The sequence below is a fragment of the Lygodium microphyllum genome, chromosome 24, assembly GCF_053477565.2.
Source record: "Lygodium microphyllum isolate KBCC chromosome 24, Lygodium_microphyllum_v1.1.10, whole genome shotgun sequence".
Classification (NCBI taxonomy): Eukaryota; Viridiplantae; Streptophyta; class Polypodiopsida; order Schizaeales; family Lygodiaceae; genus Lygodium; species Lygodium microphyllum.
In genome coordinates, this window is record NC_141158.1 from 82778379 (window position 1) to 82797128 (window position 18750).

The window sequence follows — 18750 nt, forward strand, 5'->3', positions numbered from 1 at the left end:
CAAGCATGTAATCACCTCCATTTTGATGGGCGATCCATATTTACCTTATCCTGCCAATCACCACTAAGTGTCTTACTCTCTCTCCACCACGAGGTGCTTGTAAAGAAGAAGCCACATGCATACCAAGGGTCCAAGTCTACAAGCTTTGAAGGTTTGAGATTGGATGGCATGTAAGTTTTTTTTTTTTTTGAGAGAGAGAGAGAGAGAGAGAACAAAGAAAATTACATTAATGTATTGTGCAGGCCAAAACTAACCAAAAGGACAAATCGAGAACATCAATCATTATTTGTACATTTCACTTCACATGCCCAAACTAGCCTATAGAACAAATCGAAAACATCAATCACTATTTCTATATTTTACTTCACATGCCAAAGGAAAAAGTAAGCTTGAAAACTAAAGAAGAAAAAGTAAAACTACACTCTAAAATCAATCCTTACAAGATAAGAGTATAGTATATCGAAAGATCCATCTAGGCTTTACATATCATCACTTCCTTTCTACTTTGGATATCCAGAACTCCACAATGACAACTCTACCTCATCTATAAACCACCTATTTTCCATCTTCAAGTTTTGTATACTTTGGCAAATTCGTGTTTCATGTTCTTGAGGTGGGTGGATATGAGTTTATCTATCATCCGTATCTTGGTTCCTTTTAAGGATTTGCTTATCTTCTTTCCCTCTAGGCTCTTATCTTTTTTTGCAATGTTGTGTATAATTACTCCAAATGCTTTCCTTTGACCATGATTCAACAATCTCCAATATCGAAGAGGAGAATGACCCTACACACATTCCTGGGTGGGGCATTGAGCATATCTAACACTATGGACTATGTGGACAATGTGAAGAGTGAACTAAACTTTGCCATGGCCACTTTTAATCAAGTTGACATTGAAGGAAAGTTTAAAGTGATTAATAATGAGCTACTGAGAGGGAGGTTGAAAGCCCATCTACTCATGAAAAAGTATCATGATGATGATCTAAAGTGCATGACCCTTTGGATTGGTCCCTTCTCATACATCAAGTGGGGAATCTTACCCCACAACCAAAGACCAAGGAGCCAACAATAGAGAAATGCCACACATTGATATGGCCGAGCTTCCCAATTATATTGAAGAAGGGATAAAGAGACACAACAAGCAAAAGAGATGACACAAGGACAATGAGAAATGTACAAAAAGATGATCAATACATAGAGAACTCCAACACAAGAAGTGATAGAACTTCCATTGGATCTATCATACATTCCACAAGGACTAGGAGGAGAGGAGTGTTGTGCTAAGAATTGCTCTTAGCCACTTAAACAGCCCCAAAACATGCTGCCAGCCCTCCACTCTTCATTGAATCTCGTTTTTGCAGGTTTCAGGTGTTATCAGCTTGCTGCCCACACCTCGTTCGCGGAGGACATCTCAACCCTTGCTGTCCATCACTATTCCCTACAGTCTAGCACTTGTTTCCAGCCCTCCACACGCTGATTGCTGCTGTTTCCGCTTGGCGACTGACTACTGATCATCTGCACTGCTGTCGTACAACCCGCCACGTCAGCAAACTGCTGCGTTTGCAGGCCCCAGCTGCCACCGTGACAATTTTCTCTCATGCTGCAATCGCTGCAGTTTTTCTCTCCCAGCAGACTGTCCTGCCTGCGTTTTTAGTCTTTCTCTCACCTACTGCCTGCGTTTTTAGTCTTTCTCTCACCTGCTGCATGCGCTTTTAGTCTTTTTCTCTCCTGCACGCTGTCCTACCTGCGTTTTTAGTCTTTCTCTGCGTTTTTAGTCTCTCTCTCACCTCCTGCCTGCGTTTTTAGTCTCTTTCTCCTGCAGGTTGTCCTGCCTGCGTTTTTGGTCTTTCTGTCACCAGCTACTTGCATTTTTAGTCTTTTACTCTCCTCACTGTTGTCTACATCAGATCCAACTTCTCACTGTTGCGTTTACTGGTGTTCGACATCCGGAGGCTGCCTTGCTGCGATTCGGGATCCGTTCGGAGTACGACATACTCTCTTGCTCATTACCCCTTCCCTGATCCTTGAGATACAAGAGTTCGAGGTTCAGTATTCATTCACTGCATAGTGTGTTTGCTACATGAGCAGCGTACTATTAATAGTCATATCATTTCATTTATTCACTATGTTCATTCTCTCTAAGTTACCCTAACCCTAACCCTAACTGTGTTTCTTTATCAATTGTGCTTTGTCGTATGTTTTTTGTTTATGCTTTTGTGTTAGGGTATTTTCTTTACATGGTATCAGAGTATGGTACTCTCGGAGAAACCTAGGCCTTTGATCTAAGAGCTCTTCGCAAGAAGCAAAAACAACAGTAGGTTCAAATGACTTCGAACACATCAGCACCGATTCAGTCTCCAGAACAGCCAATGCCGAGAACCGAGCGAGAGTAGGCCGATCAGCTTGCTCTACAAAGTTCCGACATGGTGGAAGACACATCTGAGCATATGGAAGAAAAGATAGGCAAGCTGACCTCTGAAGAATATAAATTGATCATAGCCTATCGACGAAAGAAGATTAAGGAGCTCGACCGAAGGATTGCCCTTCAGGAAAAGCTTTTGAATCAAGGTATGAATGATTTTCACTCTTCAAATGTTGCGCGTAAGTCTGATGATGTTGCAAGGCCATCAAGACCTCCATCAGGGATGGGCCCCCTCTTCGAGAGCAAGATCCGGAGTATTTTCCATTTTTTCAGACTCTTCCGTTCTCTCTAGTACAAGGTAATTTTGATTCCTCTTTTGTGCCTTCTTCTTTTACCTCTTTTGTTTTACAATATACTCGTAGAGATCATGTGGAAGAAAGAGTCTAGTCTGTTGACTACAAAAAACGTCCTCTTGAGGACCAATTCTTGTATGTTAACACACATCGAGGGGATTATAAGAAAAAGTCACGTATCTCTTCTTCTACCCGCCCTTCTTTTCCGTCTACTTCACATAATCAGAATGAATTTGGTGTTCCTTTCACTTCATTACATGGTACATCATCATCTTCACAGTTTCATTTTCAATCTTTAAATGATAAAAATGAACAAAAAGAATTTGCACCTCATACACCTCACTTTCAAAACCCACCCATCCCATCACATTCTTCCGCTGCTTCACCACTTCCATTTACACCATTTACATTTCCATTTCAGACACCTCATGTTGCACCGCAAATCACACTCGGGGGTTATGGAACATAGGCACATCCTTTACCACCCCATCCTTCCCTCAACCGGGTGGTGTTCCACCTACCTCATACACACATTCAAGATCATTGCAGCCTCAATATCCCACTTAGTCTCTCCTTAGTGTAGATCAGTTGCCTCCACAGTTTGCCTAGTGGACCTTCTGGTCATCCTACTATGTCCCAGCCTCACTTTGGACAAGGCTACCATGTCCGAGTGTCTCCACCTACACCCACACCTTATGTAAACATTCATGTTCCAGTGCCTCCGCATCAATCGGCACTCATTGGACACTCACAGCCTACTTTTACCTACCCACCTTTTTCCTCTATCTCTTTCTCTTATCAGACACACCCACCTCCACCATCTTTCCCACCATCATCTTACACCACCTACTCAACACCTCATGGTTATAGCTCATATTCTACCAAGAATGCATTTAATGACAAGAGGGTCAAACTTTACTACTTGGTCGAATTTGATGAGACATGTCCTTGACTCACAGAACCTATGGGATCTTATGCAGGGGTTGGAATCCCAACTCAATCCCACATTTGTTCCATACGAGGTCGTCCGCTCATGGAAGGCTAGGAATGCCTCCGCTATTATCAAGCTGATGCAGGACTTATTGCTTGAGTTTCATTCTCAGCTTCAGCATTTTGACTTAGTGTCTGAGTGATGGGCACACTTGACTGACCGCTATGTGGCTTGGGATAGGACTCCTCGTATTAATCTTGATCGTGAGCTTCAGCTTTTCAAAATCACTGAACGGGATGACTTAAAAGTCAAGTTGACCGAGTATCGGCGTCTCCTCAATGAATTCTCCACTAGGGGACTCCCAAGTCCTCTGACGATGGGGTCACATTGTTCCTTAATAAACTCCCCAAGAAATACTTCAATTTTGTGGAAGGAATAGTTTCAAAGCCTACCATACCTACATTCTATGAATTTGAGTGTAAGTTGTTGCGTTACGTACGGTTGTTTGATCAGTTTCATATGAATTCCTCTTCAGAGGGGGCTCTTCTTGCTTATTCTCAGAAAGGGCAACAAGGCAAGGGCAAACCAAACCAAATCTCCACTCAAAATCCAAATCAAAATCAAACTCAAAAGCTAAATCAATTTGGGGATTCTCAAGGAAACTCCCAGTCACAACTTGAACCAGGGTGGCAGAATGTAACTAAAAAGAATGTCTCAGACCTCTGCCCCATAGTCGAGCAACCCCTAGCAAGGGAGGCAAGGTAATGGCAAGGGGCAGTTTAAAGATCAGACTCACACTGCCACCGCACAGTCATGTCAGTCGCGACAACGTTCTCAACTCCAGAGGGCTAGTCTGACTCGTCTGCAGAGGCTCACATCGTCTCCGTAGAGACATCCGATGCGAGTCTCATTCACATCTGTGAGTTGCCTCCTGACGAGGTTACTCCACAGACCCACTCGTCACAGCCAAGCACTTCAGCTCCAGTTTGGATTGTGGACAGTGGAGCTACACATCACATGACTCCTATAGAGGACATTTTCTGTACTCGAGCCCCTGCAGCCAGGCAGGTCCGTGTAGCAAACAACTCCTCGGTCAAGACCACTGTCCAAGTCCTTGACTCTCAGACTATTTTAGTCATTGCTCATAGTGAGGCATGGCCTAATGGCCTATACCACATGACTCATTTTCTCACCAAGCCAACTGTCGTGGGCTCCGTGTTCCATAACTTCCAGGCCTTAGCCACATCTCAAGAGTCTACACACAATGAGCATCTTTGATATTTTCGCTTAGGGCATCTTGGTTATGACTCACTTTATAAGTTGTCACACCGTGAGCTGGTTGAGGGCCTTCCACGCCTGAGGCTAGCTCGAGATGTCTATAAAGCCTGCCAGCTCGAGAAGTAGCACCGTACCCCAATTCCTCAACAGTCTACACATAGAGCTGAGGAGTCTCTTAGATTGATTCACGTTGATCTTTGCGGGCCGACATCTACTGCCGCTTTGAACGGCGCGCTGTACTTCTTTTTTATAATGGATGATCATTCTCAATACATGTCGGTGTACTTTCCCAAGTATAACTCAGATGCTTTCACATATTTTTCTACTTGGATGTTGCCGGTTCATAACCAGACTTGTCGTCGTTTCGGGTGTACGAGTGATAGTGGTGGTGAGTTTATCTCCCACGAGTTTTTCGAGTTTCTACAGAAGCATGGCATTTCTCGCCAGCTCACCTCTACCAACTCCCCCTCTCAGAATGGAGTCCTAGAGCGTAGGAACCGCACAGTCATGGAAATGGCACGCTCTATGCTGTTCGCAGTAGCGCTTCCTAAGCGCCTTTGGGTCGAGTCTATTAACATCTCCGTGTACATTCTCAACCGATGCCCAACTGCGGCTCTTTCTCAGAAGACCCCGTATGAGGTATTTTTTGGCTCTCGGCTTGTTATTTCCCACTTCAGAGTCTTCGGATGTCGTGCGTACACACACACGCGCCTGAGAACAAGATAGCTAAGCTTACCACTTCGAATCAAACACGGCCAATGGCCACGCCTCTTGATCTTACTGTCCACTTGTCCAAGCATACCCTAGGACAGGCCTTCGATGCCCACATCTATCATTCTGTTGTAGGAAAACTTCTTTGGTTAATTCACACTAGGCCAGATTTAGCTTGCTCAGTTAGCATACTGAATCAATATTTCACAGCACCTACGATATCACATTGGATTGCATATCCTCATGTGTTGCGTTATTTGCAATGTACTTTTTCTTATGGCTTGATATATGATTCTGGTTTATGTTTGCAGGGGTACACTGATTCTAATTAGACGGGAGATTTTAACATCCAGTGTTCCCATGGCACATAGCTCTTTACCTTGGGCACGGCTCCCATTTCTTGGTCCACCCGTAAGCAAGAGACGGTGGCTGCTTCCACGACCGAAGCTGAGTACCGGGCTCTCTTCGATGGCACCATCGAGGCCATCTATCTGAGGAGTTTACTGGCAGTCCTTCATTTTCCATGTGACTCTTCCACAGTTATCTACTGTGAGAACCAGAGTGTCATTGCCCTTACGGGAAATCCGATCATCACACCACAGACACTGCATGTGAGAGTCCACTTCCACTTTTCCCGAGAGCAGGTTGAGCTAGCACTATTCGCCTAGAGTTTGTGCCTTCATCAGATAATTTTGCAAATATCTTGACCAAAGCGGTTAATCGGTCGGTTCTTCAATACCTGCTACCCAGGATCGGCTTTGGGTACACCCTCCCCTACTTCTTCAGCTTGACGGGGAGAGGGTGCTTCCCTCTTGCTTTCCCTTCTAGTTTGAGAGGGGGCGGCTTCTACTCTTGATCGTGACAATGATGATGCTTACAGTTTTTAGACATTACATTCACTTATTCTTTTATATTGTATTATGGACATTTGTAACTTCATCCACACCGTTAGGATGACCTGATTGTAAAAGGGCACTTGGACAAGTGAACAATTCCCCTGCGAGGGCACTGTCCTAATGGCACCGTTGCATAGCATAGTGCATGAGCATGATATCTTGCATCTCCCTTTGCATTATCCCATGCATTGGCATTCCATTCATATAAACATACATCTGTGCGCATTTATCCCTTTTCGGTCTTTTGGAGTGGTCAACTCTAGGATTCACCATATTCGTAGCATAACATATGGCAGTTCTCCTAACGGCAGTTTTTCTACCCTTGCTTGCTTGCTTGTTTTGCTTGTCTTGCTAAGCCCACCATCCTTTTTTTTGTCTTTCCACATATTCACCACATGATTGGCACATACACACACTTGTTCTCATCCTTAAACACTTATCCTAGTCAGTGCGAGGGATTGGCTTGCTAGTTTTGTGCTTGACTTGGATTTTAAACTCTCTTTATCTTTTTCTATTTCTCACTTAATCAGCTGCTGCTGCCCCTATATTACTTATGTATTTTCAAAACATTTTCAAAAAAGAAAAAAAACAAGTCCATTGATTCCATCCGCCTTTGTAGGACTTGGTAGGCCCTTGGGCAACCACCGCGCACCCTTGGTCCGATATCCTGGCCTCTCTAGGGTGATCACTTGGGATCCCTTGGTAAGATAACCATCGCCTCTGTAGTCTTGGTAGGCCACTAGGCGGCCGACGTGCACCCTTTGTCCGATGCCCTGGTAGCTTTGGGCTTGGTAAGCTCTTGGGCAGCCACTGCGCACCCTTGGTCCGATACCCTAGCCTCTCTAGGGCGATCACTTGGAATCCCTTGGTAAGATAACCATCGTCTCTGTAGTCTTGGTAGGCCACTGGGCAACCGACGTGCACCCTTTGTCCGATGCACTGGCTGCTTTGGGGTGGGACGCCTTGGGGTAAATCAAAATTTAGGCTGGCCTACTTTTCTCACCCTATTTTGGGCCTGAGAGGAGGTCTTGTGCTAAGAATTGCTCTTCGCCACTTAAACAGCCCCGAAACATGCTCATTTTAGGCTTATTTTAGCCAAAGCCCTAAAACGGGAAGCGGATCGAGAGAGTTAAGTGGAGGAGGATGTAGAACCCTAATTTTCTATAAGTTGGCAGCCAACCCTCCACTCTTCACCCGAATCTCGTTTTTGCAAGTTTCAAGTGTTATCAGCTTGCTGCCCACACTCCATTCCAGAGGACATCTCAGCCCTTGCTGTCCATCACTGTTCCCTACAATCTGGCACCTGTTTCACGCCCTCCAGATGCTGATTGCTGTTGTTTCTACCTAGCGACTGACTATTGATCATCTGCATTGATGTTGTACAGCCTGCCACGTCAGCAAACTGCTGCGTTTGCAGGCCCTAGCTACCGCTCTGACAGTTTTCTCTCTCCTGCTGCAGTCGCTGTAGTTTTCCTCTCTTGCAGACTGTCTTGCCTGCGTTTTCAGTCTTTCTCTCTCCTGCAAGCTGTCATGCCTGCGTTTTTAGTCTTTCTCTCACCTGATTTCTGCGTTTTTAGTATTTCTCTCTCCTACATGCTGTCCTACTTGCGTTTTTAGTCTTTCTCTCACTAGCTGCCTACGTTTTTAGTTTTTCTCTCTCCTCACTACTGTCTGCATCAGATCCAACTTCTCACTACTACGTTTCCTGGTGTTCGACATCCGGAGGCTGCCGTGCTGCGATTCGGGATCCGTTCGGAGTACGACACTCTCTCTTGCTCATTACCCGTGCCCTAATCCTTGAGATACACAAGTTCAAGGTTCAGTATTCATTCACTGCATAGTGTGTTTGCTGCATGAGCATCGTATTATTAGTAGTCATATCATTTCATTTATTAACTGTGTTCATTGTTTCTGAGTTACCCTAACCCTAACTCTAACTGTGTTCTTTTATCAGTCTGTGCTTTGTCGTACGGTTTCTGTTTATGCTTTTATGTTAGGGTATTTTCTTTACAATGAGGCCCTACATTGATATCAAGAGAGACATTGATCCAACATTGCAATAACTCGTATTCTTAAACAAAGATGTCTTTTCTATCTCTTCATCCTCTAGACCCTTGACCTTACCTCATTCCTAATCCAAGCCTCCTACTCTAATTTCTCTGGCAATCCTTTCTTCTTCTTGTTTTTCTTCGATATATATTATGACTTGTTTTACTAGAATTTCTTTCTATAGTTCAAATTGTTATATCTGATTGATGCTTTTGTTTTCATTTTTCTTTTTCTGCCTAATGTATTCTTCTAGTGCTTGAACTTTCCTTGTCATATTCATCAACTCCTTTAGAATTTGTTCTCTAGTTGTAGCTAGTGGATCATATCCAATTGGTATCAGTCCCACAAGGAAGGCATTCTTGGGTGGGGTAAAATCTGAAGCAAATCTAGGTAGGGCATAGGTAGGGCATGGAAGGCAATTGTGAGGCACGTCAAATCGGTGGCATGAGAGAGAGAGAGAGTGTGTGTGTGTGTGTGAGTGAGTGAGTGAGGATGAGATGAGATGGAATGTAAGTAGAGAGAGAGAGAGAGAGAGAGAGAGAGAGAGAGAGAGAGAGAGAGGCTATAGACGGACAGAGAAAGGAGATGAGGAATGGGAGATGGGAGAGTAGACTGCAAGAAAGCATGCTAGGCAAGCCTCCAGCGAGCATGACAAGTAGGACACGTAATAGCTTCCTTACAAGCACGATGTTACGAGGATGTGAAATTTTGAGATGCTTAATCTTGCTAAGAACATTTGATTAAGATATTCATGAAATATGTAAGGTTGTTTAGCACATGCAATGCACATGGCAATTATTTTATGTTACCAAGCGAAGGACTCTATGTTTAGCAAGAAAGCATGCTAGGCAAGCCTCCAGCGAGCATGACAAGTAGGACACATAATAGCTTCCTTACAAGCACGATGTTACGAGGATGTGAAATTTTGAGATGCTTAATCTTGCTAAGAACATTTGATTAAGATATTCATGAAATATGTAAGGTTGTTTAGCACATGCAATGCACATGGCAATTATTTTATGTTACCAAGCGAAGGACTCTATGTTTAGCAAGAAAGCATGCTAGGCAAGCCTCCAGCGAGCATGACAAGTAGGATACGTAATAGCTTCCTTACAAGCACGATGTTACGAGGACGTGAAATTTTGAGATGCTTAATCTTGCTAAGAACATTTGATTAAGATATTCATGAAATATGTAAGGTTGTTTAGCACATGCAATGCACATGGCAATTATTTTATGTTAACAAGCGAAGGACTCTAAGAATGCATTGGATATCAACAATAAAAGTTGTGATAAGTTATCTCTCACAAGTACTGGGTGGTACCCGGTGTCAAGTTTGAACCTACACCAATTTATTGGCCACTAATGTCAGTGGTAACATTAGAGACTATGCATTAATCAATTAATCCCAGTCTCAAGATCAATAACTGCTCATGGATACTTGGAAGACAAATTGATCTAGCCAATTTAATTATTTGCTGGTGAATTAAATTTTTTAGCACTAGAATAATTATTAAATTAATTTTCAAAAGTAATAATCTGATAATTAATTTAATAAGCTAGATAATGCTAGAAAATGGGATTAGAAGGCTGCCACTTGGCAAAACTTGCCAATACAAGTGGAAAAAACATTTTTAGAGGCTAGTGGAAATATATTTCAGCCATTGTGAGAGAGAAGGTTACTATTAGAGAGTGAGAAGCAACCGTTGATATCATTTGCAACCACCAAGGATCACTCCTACAACATGTAACAACAATTTGGAGCCCTCCAAGAGCAGGTGACAGCAGCCCAAGGTCCTTCTAGTGCAGATGACAGCACACAGGAGGAGGCAACAATCTTTTCGGTGGCCCTAAGCTCTAGGTGACAACTTTCATGTTTGTTTGAGCAAGGCAGCAGTAACTTTTCAGTATTTCTTATGATGAAACTCTGAAATTTCTCTCTCTATAGCATTCTCTCTCATCCCCCAGCCATCTCTCAACTTACCTCAGTATTTTCCAGCAGATTTCAATCAATCTCTGCTGTAAAACCTAGCTTACAACAGGAAATAGAGTTTGATAGCCATCTCACCTTGGGATACATGCTCAAAATTGAGGGCCTAGGACTTAAATTCCAACAGCTCAAATTGAGGAATTTCAGGGAGATTTAAGAGGCCAACTAACCAATATCAAATTTGGAGCTCAATTTGTCTTTCAACGAGGAGGGTGAAGCCTAATGCCCAAGTAAACCAAGGGGCAGATTGATCTAGAGGCTTGCTGGTTAGTTTTGATAGTGAGAGGCATTTGGATTAGCACAGGACATCAGAGGATCTCAATTGTACTCCTTCCATTTGCCATATACGATAAAGAAACACCACAAGGAACACCACTTTTGGGGGCAACATGGTGTCCAATGTCCAAGATTAAAGTAGTAAAGTGGTGTGCATTTTCAGTTTACCTGAATTTTATGCTTGTTATAATTAGTGCTTAATCAAATTTTTTACCACCCTATCCAAGAAGGAAGGCTGGTTTCACACAACATGTGAAACAGGTAGCATAACAGCAAAACACAATAGGCAAAAGACAACATGCACAAAAAGAGGAATGGACACAAAAGCAACCGTTCCTAGACTTGCATGCCCTATCTCAACTTGTTTCTGGCAGCTTGCTTCTTCCATAGGATGTGGGGATGGCATCCTCTTTGTTTGGGACATGTAAGCAGGCATTCCCATCTTGTTTCAGCATCCCTACGTACTTGTCACATACGACATAGCATCCCAGCATCTTGAGGGCCCAAGATGGTCCTCCCCTATGATATGCTTCACCACCAATACCCTTGAGAGGTGGATTTGCACTATTGTTTCCTTTATACAGACTTACAATAAAATATATATATTAGCCATTCTTAAAAACACAAAGAAGGGCATAATCATCAGCTCTATGATCCAAGCAAAATCTAGCATAGTCCATTGTTGGCACCCTTTTCTCCGATACCTTGGTCTCCTTGCGAACACCTTTTGGGTGATAGAAGAAAATGAATGTAAGAGCCAAGCTTGTTAGTCCCTCTTGGATCCCCATTTTGGCCTCGAGGGAGTGTTAAGCTATCAAAACCTAAATTAATCTCACCATTACTAGCTACTTGTCACGTACAACATAGCATCCCAGCATCTTGATGGTCCAAGATGATCATCCCCTATGACATGCTTCACCAATACCCTTGAGAGGTGGATTTGCACTATTGTTTCCTTTATACCAACTTACAATAAAAGATATATACTAGTCATTCTTAAGAACACAAAGAAGAGCATAGTCATCAGGTCTATCATCCAAGCAAAATCTAGCATAATCCATTGTTGGCACACTTTTCTCTGATGACTTGGTCTCCTTGGGAGACCTTTTGGGTGATAGAAGAAAATGAGTGTAAGAGCCAAGCTTGTCAGTCCCTCTTGGGCCCCCATTTTGGCCTTGAGGAAGTGTTAAGCTATCAAAACCTAAATTAATCCCACCATTACTAGCTTATCCTTTGGCTCTCATGCAGCCTCAAAACACAAAGAAAATTAATTCAGAACAACAAGTTTCCAGAATCCATTGTCGGCACACTTTTATCTGATGACTTGGTCTCCTTGGGAAGAGACCTTTTGGGTGATAGAAGAAAATGAGTGTAAGAGCCAAGCTTGTCAGTCCCTCTTGGGTCCCCATTTTGGCCTTGAGGAAGTGTTAAGCTATCAAAACCTAAATTAATCCCATCATTACTAGCTTATCCTTTGGCTCTCATGCAGCCTCAAAACACAAAGAAAATTAATTCAGAACAACAAGTTTCCAGAATTTTGATAGGACAACTAGCTCAAAAAGAAGGTAATCATGGACATGCCATTCCATCTTCCCACTTTGCCAACTCTCCTTGCCATAGCAGCATAGCCATTGTCATCAACACTCCCATCTACCATCTTTCATTGGCCAGCCCCCACTACCTAGTTGATCCTCCACCCTTACAACAGCCCTATGAGCCGAGGTGACTTACTATTGCTTGGCACTTTGTCACTGTTATTCGGACCTGCCATATCTGCTTCAAACACAAAATTGCTGCCGGTTGGTTTAGAGACCTACATACAGCTGTGTTTCTTGTCCCTGCTATAAATGCTGCTGCCAGCTGATTGTGCTGCTGCTATATTGGGGCTGGTCACTGCCATGAGAGTCTACACAACTGTATTTTCTGCTCCCAGGAGGACTGCTGCAATCACTGCCCCAAATGCTGCTTGCCACAGCATAATACCAGCTGGAACAGCTGCATTTGACCTGTTTCAGCCTGCCCATAATAGATTGACTGCCCTTCTTCCTGTCCGGCATCGCATGGTGGTTCTTGTTTGTGTTCAGGATGATCCGAGCAGACACACTCCTGCATCCCGATTCCCTCAACCTACTCCCAAGAAACAGAGGCCTGAGTGAACAGCCCTGCACTACTTGAGCATCCATTGTATTATTTCCATCTCTGAGTTCACTTGTAAGTCGTATAATTATGTGTTGCCTCCACACACCCTAGCATATTCTCTCACACACTGCCACTTCACAGTGTATCACATTCCTGCAAGGTTTCATTGCAAACATACTTCATGCATTGAGGCACATCATGCTTCCCACATCACTATTTCTGCATCTATTTTACTTACAACAGGAGTGTATCAAAGAAGTTTATTGCAAATTATGTGTATCGGTTACTTTTATTTACACCCACACATATAAGAATGCATTTTATAGGTTTTGCTCTAACCTCAAAGCTCTGCCAAGGTGATAAACCAGCATTCTCTAAGAGGGAGGTGGCATGCTCTAAAACTCATCTCCCAAGACCTGTCCGACCAAGCCACATTGCACAATCCCTAATGGTGAAGACAATGGTGTGCAACTGAAGAACTGGCTCCAGGGAAATCCCAATCTGCATCATTCAAGACTGTCCTCCAAAATCAAGCACCACCATTTCTAGAGCTCCTATCAGACAATACAAGGGTCATGCAGCCTGTGGACTTCGTCCTCAGCCTAGTCAAAGGCAAAGAGGGTCAAGAATGGTACATGCAATGGCACTTGGCCACTGCTTTAAAGCATGACATCCACACTGTCCCTGACCCAAGGGCCTAGGAGAGGAGGAAAGGGGTGAGATCTGGCCTCTAGAAGACAGCTTACTAGCCAATAGTCACTGGTGCAGTTGAGCAGACCACATCAGGGACCAATCACTCCAAAATGTCCACCATAAGATGCAACTGCTAACTGGGGTAAAGCATGATGCTAAGTTGAGGGCAAGCTGCAACTACATTCAAATAAAAGTCCATCATGCAGGTGTCACTGCTCGGTGAGGAGCTCTAGCCCACACCTGTACCTTGCTATTGTAGTATGTGCTCCCTTGTCTAACTGTATCCCTGCACCAAGAGCTGTAGCGATTACTCAGGGACCAACAGCTGGACCTTCCCATCCTACCCTCATGGGTAGCGAAAAATCCTCAATTTAAAAGAACTTGAAACTCCCCGTCAACAACAATGTTCAAATACATCCAAGGTCCCTCTCCAAAGATTTCTTGCAAGCAGTGTAGGCACCTGGGAACATGCTTAACACTCATAACAAAAATTCATTCTCCAGTTCAAGATGGATTATTAGTAGGTGCTATTTTTAGTCTTTTGGAAAGAGAGACAGTTACACAGCAACTGTCCTTGGTGAGTTTGATTCCTAACTTAACAATGAGAACTGTTTGAACATCAACAAGAGAACCATTTTGAAGGGAAGGATTGTCCAGATAATTAGTATATGTAGCACCTTTACCCAGCGCACTTGCAGGTCTAAGGAGTGCTTTCTTATACTTAAAACAGAGAATTAGAAACTAAGCCAACATGTGATGGATGTGCATCTGACAAAAGACGGACCTCAATCTTACGCTCTTCTTCAGCTTTTCTTTTGGCTTCTTCTGCCATTGCTAGCTGCCTAGCTACTTCCTGCTTTTGTTTGTTATGTAGTTCTTCACGTTCAGCAGCTTCCAGGTGAACTTTGGCAGCATCAAGCAAATGCTTGCAATACTCCACATGCATTTCAATCTTTTTCCCATCAAACCCATGAGAATGATGGCCAGACATCCCAGACAATTGGTTAAAAATCTGCATGGCATTCTTGAGCTCCATCACAGACTGTCGGACCTGAAATTTTTAACAGAGATGTTTCAGTGCCAAAAAAATGGCCACAACACATCTGGGAAGTTATAAGCTGCAGCAAATACCAAAAAAGAAAAGAAGAAACTAACCTCTTCAGCAGAACGTTTTTGCTTCTGAAGAGTTGCAGTAGAAAACTTTTGCATTGCTATAGCAGCATCAAAACGTAGCATATAGTTTGATGGAGCAAGATGAATTGCTCGTAATAGGGAGCATTTGCAATCCTGCCACTGTTCTGCTTCATAGTGGGTGCGAGCAAGATAAAGTAAAATATGTGGGTCTGTATTATGATAGAACTTCCGCAAACAATTTTGATACTGTGAGGTTAAAGAAAAAGAAAGAATGTTAATCAGCTCACCAAGCACCAATTGTACACTGGATTTTCAACCAAACAATCTCATATTTTCATACCATTTTAACTGCCAAACTGAATTGTCCTTGGCCAAGATAGACGTGTGCCAAATTGACCCAAACATCAGGTATCTCTACTGTTATATTTCCTGCTGCTGCCTCTTGTACCTGTACTCAGCCAAACTTCCATATGTTCTTAGAAGTGGCATTATATACAGAACATGACAGGTCTCTTCAAAATAACAGTCATCTATGATCTATAGAACATCTTGCCAACAAACATAAAATATTTTTAACTAGGGGCATCCAAATGTCAGCTCAAACAAGCAGGCACTTCAAAGCAATAAGCTTTACAGCTAACTGGTATGGGCACTGTACCAGTTCCCATGACACAAATTTTAGCAACCAAAACATGACATCTACCAAACACTTCAAACTTCCAAATGCCAATTGACATCTACAACATTGGTTTTTTGCAGTTACACTCTACTTACTTCACGTGTTTAATCTTACACTACAGAAATAGCAATAACCTGATTTGGCACCAGCTCTCCCATTTCTTATACAGTGCTTGTAGCCTAGTAGTTCCACCCTATATACTCATGTGAAGTGCTCATTGGGACATGATAAGTATCATTATTTCAGGACATATCATGAGCCATCATAAGATGAGGACTAAAAGGTGATGACCAGACCTTTAAATACATTATGAAACACAGTTTAAAAATTAGAAGTACATTGCCCTTTGGTATCGTACTTGAGGACAGGCTACCGTGTTAGATGAGGATAAATTGTTGGCATGTCCACTGGCAAATCCACTGAAATAAGACACTCAAGTTTTGAATATGAGGGATTTGGGACAAGACAACAAGATGGACTAGAAGTTTCACAAGCAGCAACCACTCACCCTGGTCAGTGTCTGAGGTATGCTATGATTATCCAAGACATGTATATGCATACAAGGGCATCCCCCCACCCTCAGCTGTCATCAACCCAGCCAAACCTTAAGCAGTTTCGCATGCTGGGAGGAGCCCAGAATCCTGATGGATTTATGGCATAGCATTTCTTTACTGGATGAGACACGTACATTGGTACTGGTACACATTTAATAGAACCAGTTGTGAGGGTTTTCCAGCAAGTTAGTCTGCATATGGCATTGTACCATGTTTCAGAAGAGGAGACCCCATGATACCTGACAGCTACCTGTGGACCATCATGATCACCCAGTGCTTTAGCCAAGTTATATGGCTCCATCTCAGAACCTAAGTTGAGTAGCTGAACAGCTTGCTGCAGCATGTGTGCCTTGAGCTTCAGTTAAGAGGCTGACTTTTGAGCTTGGATTGTTCTTTATCTGTCAGAGAGTAATTCATGTATACCACAGCACATGGCTAACATATTTGCACACTTCCAGTGGTTAGCTGTACAAAGCTCAGGAGTTGGCAAGATTAAATAGATGGCATTTTCTGAATACAAGGGAGCATGATGAGTTATAGATTAATCCTGGTACTGTCTTCAACTCAAAGCTAGACCTGACACATACCAATGTTAAGGGCTTCATTACTTATCCCACACTTGCCTCCCAAATTTCCAAGATGCAATCTCCAAGAGTAACAGCAGTATCTCAACACCACAAGCAGTGGTACATTCATCCTAAGATTCTTATTGGCATCTATGAGTCAGCCACACTGACCAATTGACACTTTCAGCCATTTCTGACAACCCCTTCAGAGACTTAGCAAAGTTTCCCAGCTGCACAATGTCTCTATGTTCTTCTGACAAGTTGCCTACGACAGCTTCACAGCTGGTACCTAGCCAATTAGGACAACACAATCCCCACAATGTCATCACTCCCTCTAGATACCTAAACACTATTTGCAAGATTGCCCAGCCTGTCTCAATATGTGTTGTGTTCTAGCCCTGCAGTAGAGTGGCCAGCCAGGTATGAACAAATTTTCCTGTTTTTCTTCACAGAATTCCTGTAAAGCACTAGTGCAACAATTATTTAAGCAAACAAACCACCCTTTGTAATGAGGTGCCAATTGCAAGGTAAAGCTTCCACTAAAACACATTTAGGAGCTCTTTACCCAGCTGGTCATAATGTTTGATCTACTTGGACATCTAGTAGGTCCATGTGTTAAAAACCCTGGTTCCCCACTGTGCTCCTTTTGTCGAGAAGGATTGAAAACAAAACGATACTATCTTTATAAAAAATATCACCCTAAGATATTTGCAAGTGATTCAAGCATAACTCCAAGCAAGATAGAGCTCTAACCGGCTCCCGCCTGTCATGCTGCTGACCTGCCATGCCCCCCCCCCCCCCCCCCCCCCGCCCGGTTCCTGTCTCCTATCCCTCCCCGTGGCACGCTGCCCCCAAGCCTGGTCACCCTCCACCAACAGCCTCCTTCGCGCTCCCCCCCCCCCCCCCTTTGGGTACCTCCCCCGCGCTGTCCCCCGTCTCCTCCACCCTGCAGCCACCGGCCTGCAGGCCCCCCACCCGCACAGCTCTAGTCTGACGCCGTCATCCGTGGCACCTGACGCCTCCACTGCCGTCTAGAAAACAGAATCCCCCCTTCCTCGCTACCATGGGGAAATGGAGTTCACCGTCCAAGCCTGGAGCAAAGTGTATCCGCATGCCCCATAGCTCTTATTCTTCGTCAGCAGCTTCCACACCGCATACCACCAGGTGCATCTATCAACCCCATGGTCCGGCCGAGGGCTACCATGGGGGAATGGAGTTCACCGCCCAGGCCTGCAGCAAAGCATATCCGCATGCCCCATAGCTCTTCTTCTTCGTCAATAGCTTCCACACCGAACAGATGCCTATTCGGTCAACCACAGGTTTCCCTTTGAGTTTACATCTTGCATCCTAAAATGTGAACAACCTCCACTACAGTGGGGCACATAGTTCCAAGAAGTTGATTGTTCGATAGGAGCTGCAGCTTGCCCTCATTGGACAGATCGACATCCTACTTTTGCAGGAGCACAAGCTCACTCCTGCCCAACACACCCAACAGTAAACAACCTCCACTACAGTGGGGCACGTGGTTCCAGGAAATTGATTGTTCGACAGGAGCTGCAGCCTGCACTTGTTGGATGGATCGACATTCTACTTTTGCAAGAGCACAAGCTCACTCTTGCCCAGCAGGTCCAACGGGTAGGGAAGGTACTCCCAAGCTATTCACACACTTACACGGAGCACGCCATCGGTGCCCACGGCAGAAGTGGAGACGTATGCATCTCTATAGGCCCGATCCTCACTGCCTGTGTACGACACCATGGGACGATTGTGGCAGGGAGAGTTCTATGGATCAGATTGGACATTGGGGACTCGTGCCTTTGAGTCCTCAATGTCTATGTCCCTACTGAGGTTAGGGCACGCAGCAGGTTCTGGATGGAGATCGCAGTAAGACGGGACCCAGAGGTGAACTCCTGGATTGTTGGAGGAGACTTCAACAACTTGGAGGTCTTAGAGGACCAGCAAGGCACAGGCATAAACTACCAGGGCATGGCTAGGGAGGAGCAGGAGGCAAGGAAGGTCTTCCTACTGGCAGTAGGAGCACGCGATGCTTGAAGAGACCCTGCTTTCCACAAGAGGGAGAGGTTGTTGGACTTCTCTTGGAGATACAGGTGGCTAGGCGGAGTTTTGCTAGAGTGGCTG

At 44.0% G+C, this 18750-nt stretch overlaps 1 protein-coding gene across 4 annotated transcripts in view; it reads right to left on the reverse strand.

Moving 5' to 3' along the window:
• Positions 1-18750, reverse strand: part of ELF8 (binding protein) — a 162285-nt gene that overhangs the window by 9564 nt on the left and 133971 nt on the right. For all 4 annotated transcript variants that reach the window (XM_087665528.1, XM_087665527.1, XM_087665529.1 and 1 more), the window contains exons 18-20: positions 15153-15260; positions 14834-15058; positions 14463-14729 (exon numbers count right to left, since the gene is read on the reverse strand). In XM_087665528.1, the coding sequence (XP_087521654.1) occupies positions 14463-14729; positions 14834-15058; positions 15153-15260 (600 nt within the window). The remainder of the gene's footprint in view (positions 1-14462; positions 14730-14833; positions 15059-15152; positions 15261-18750) is intronic.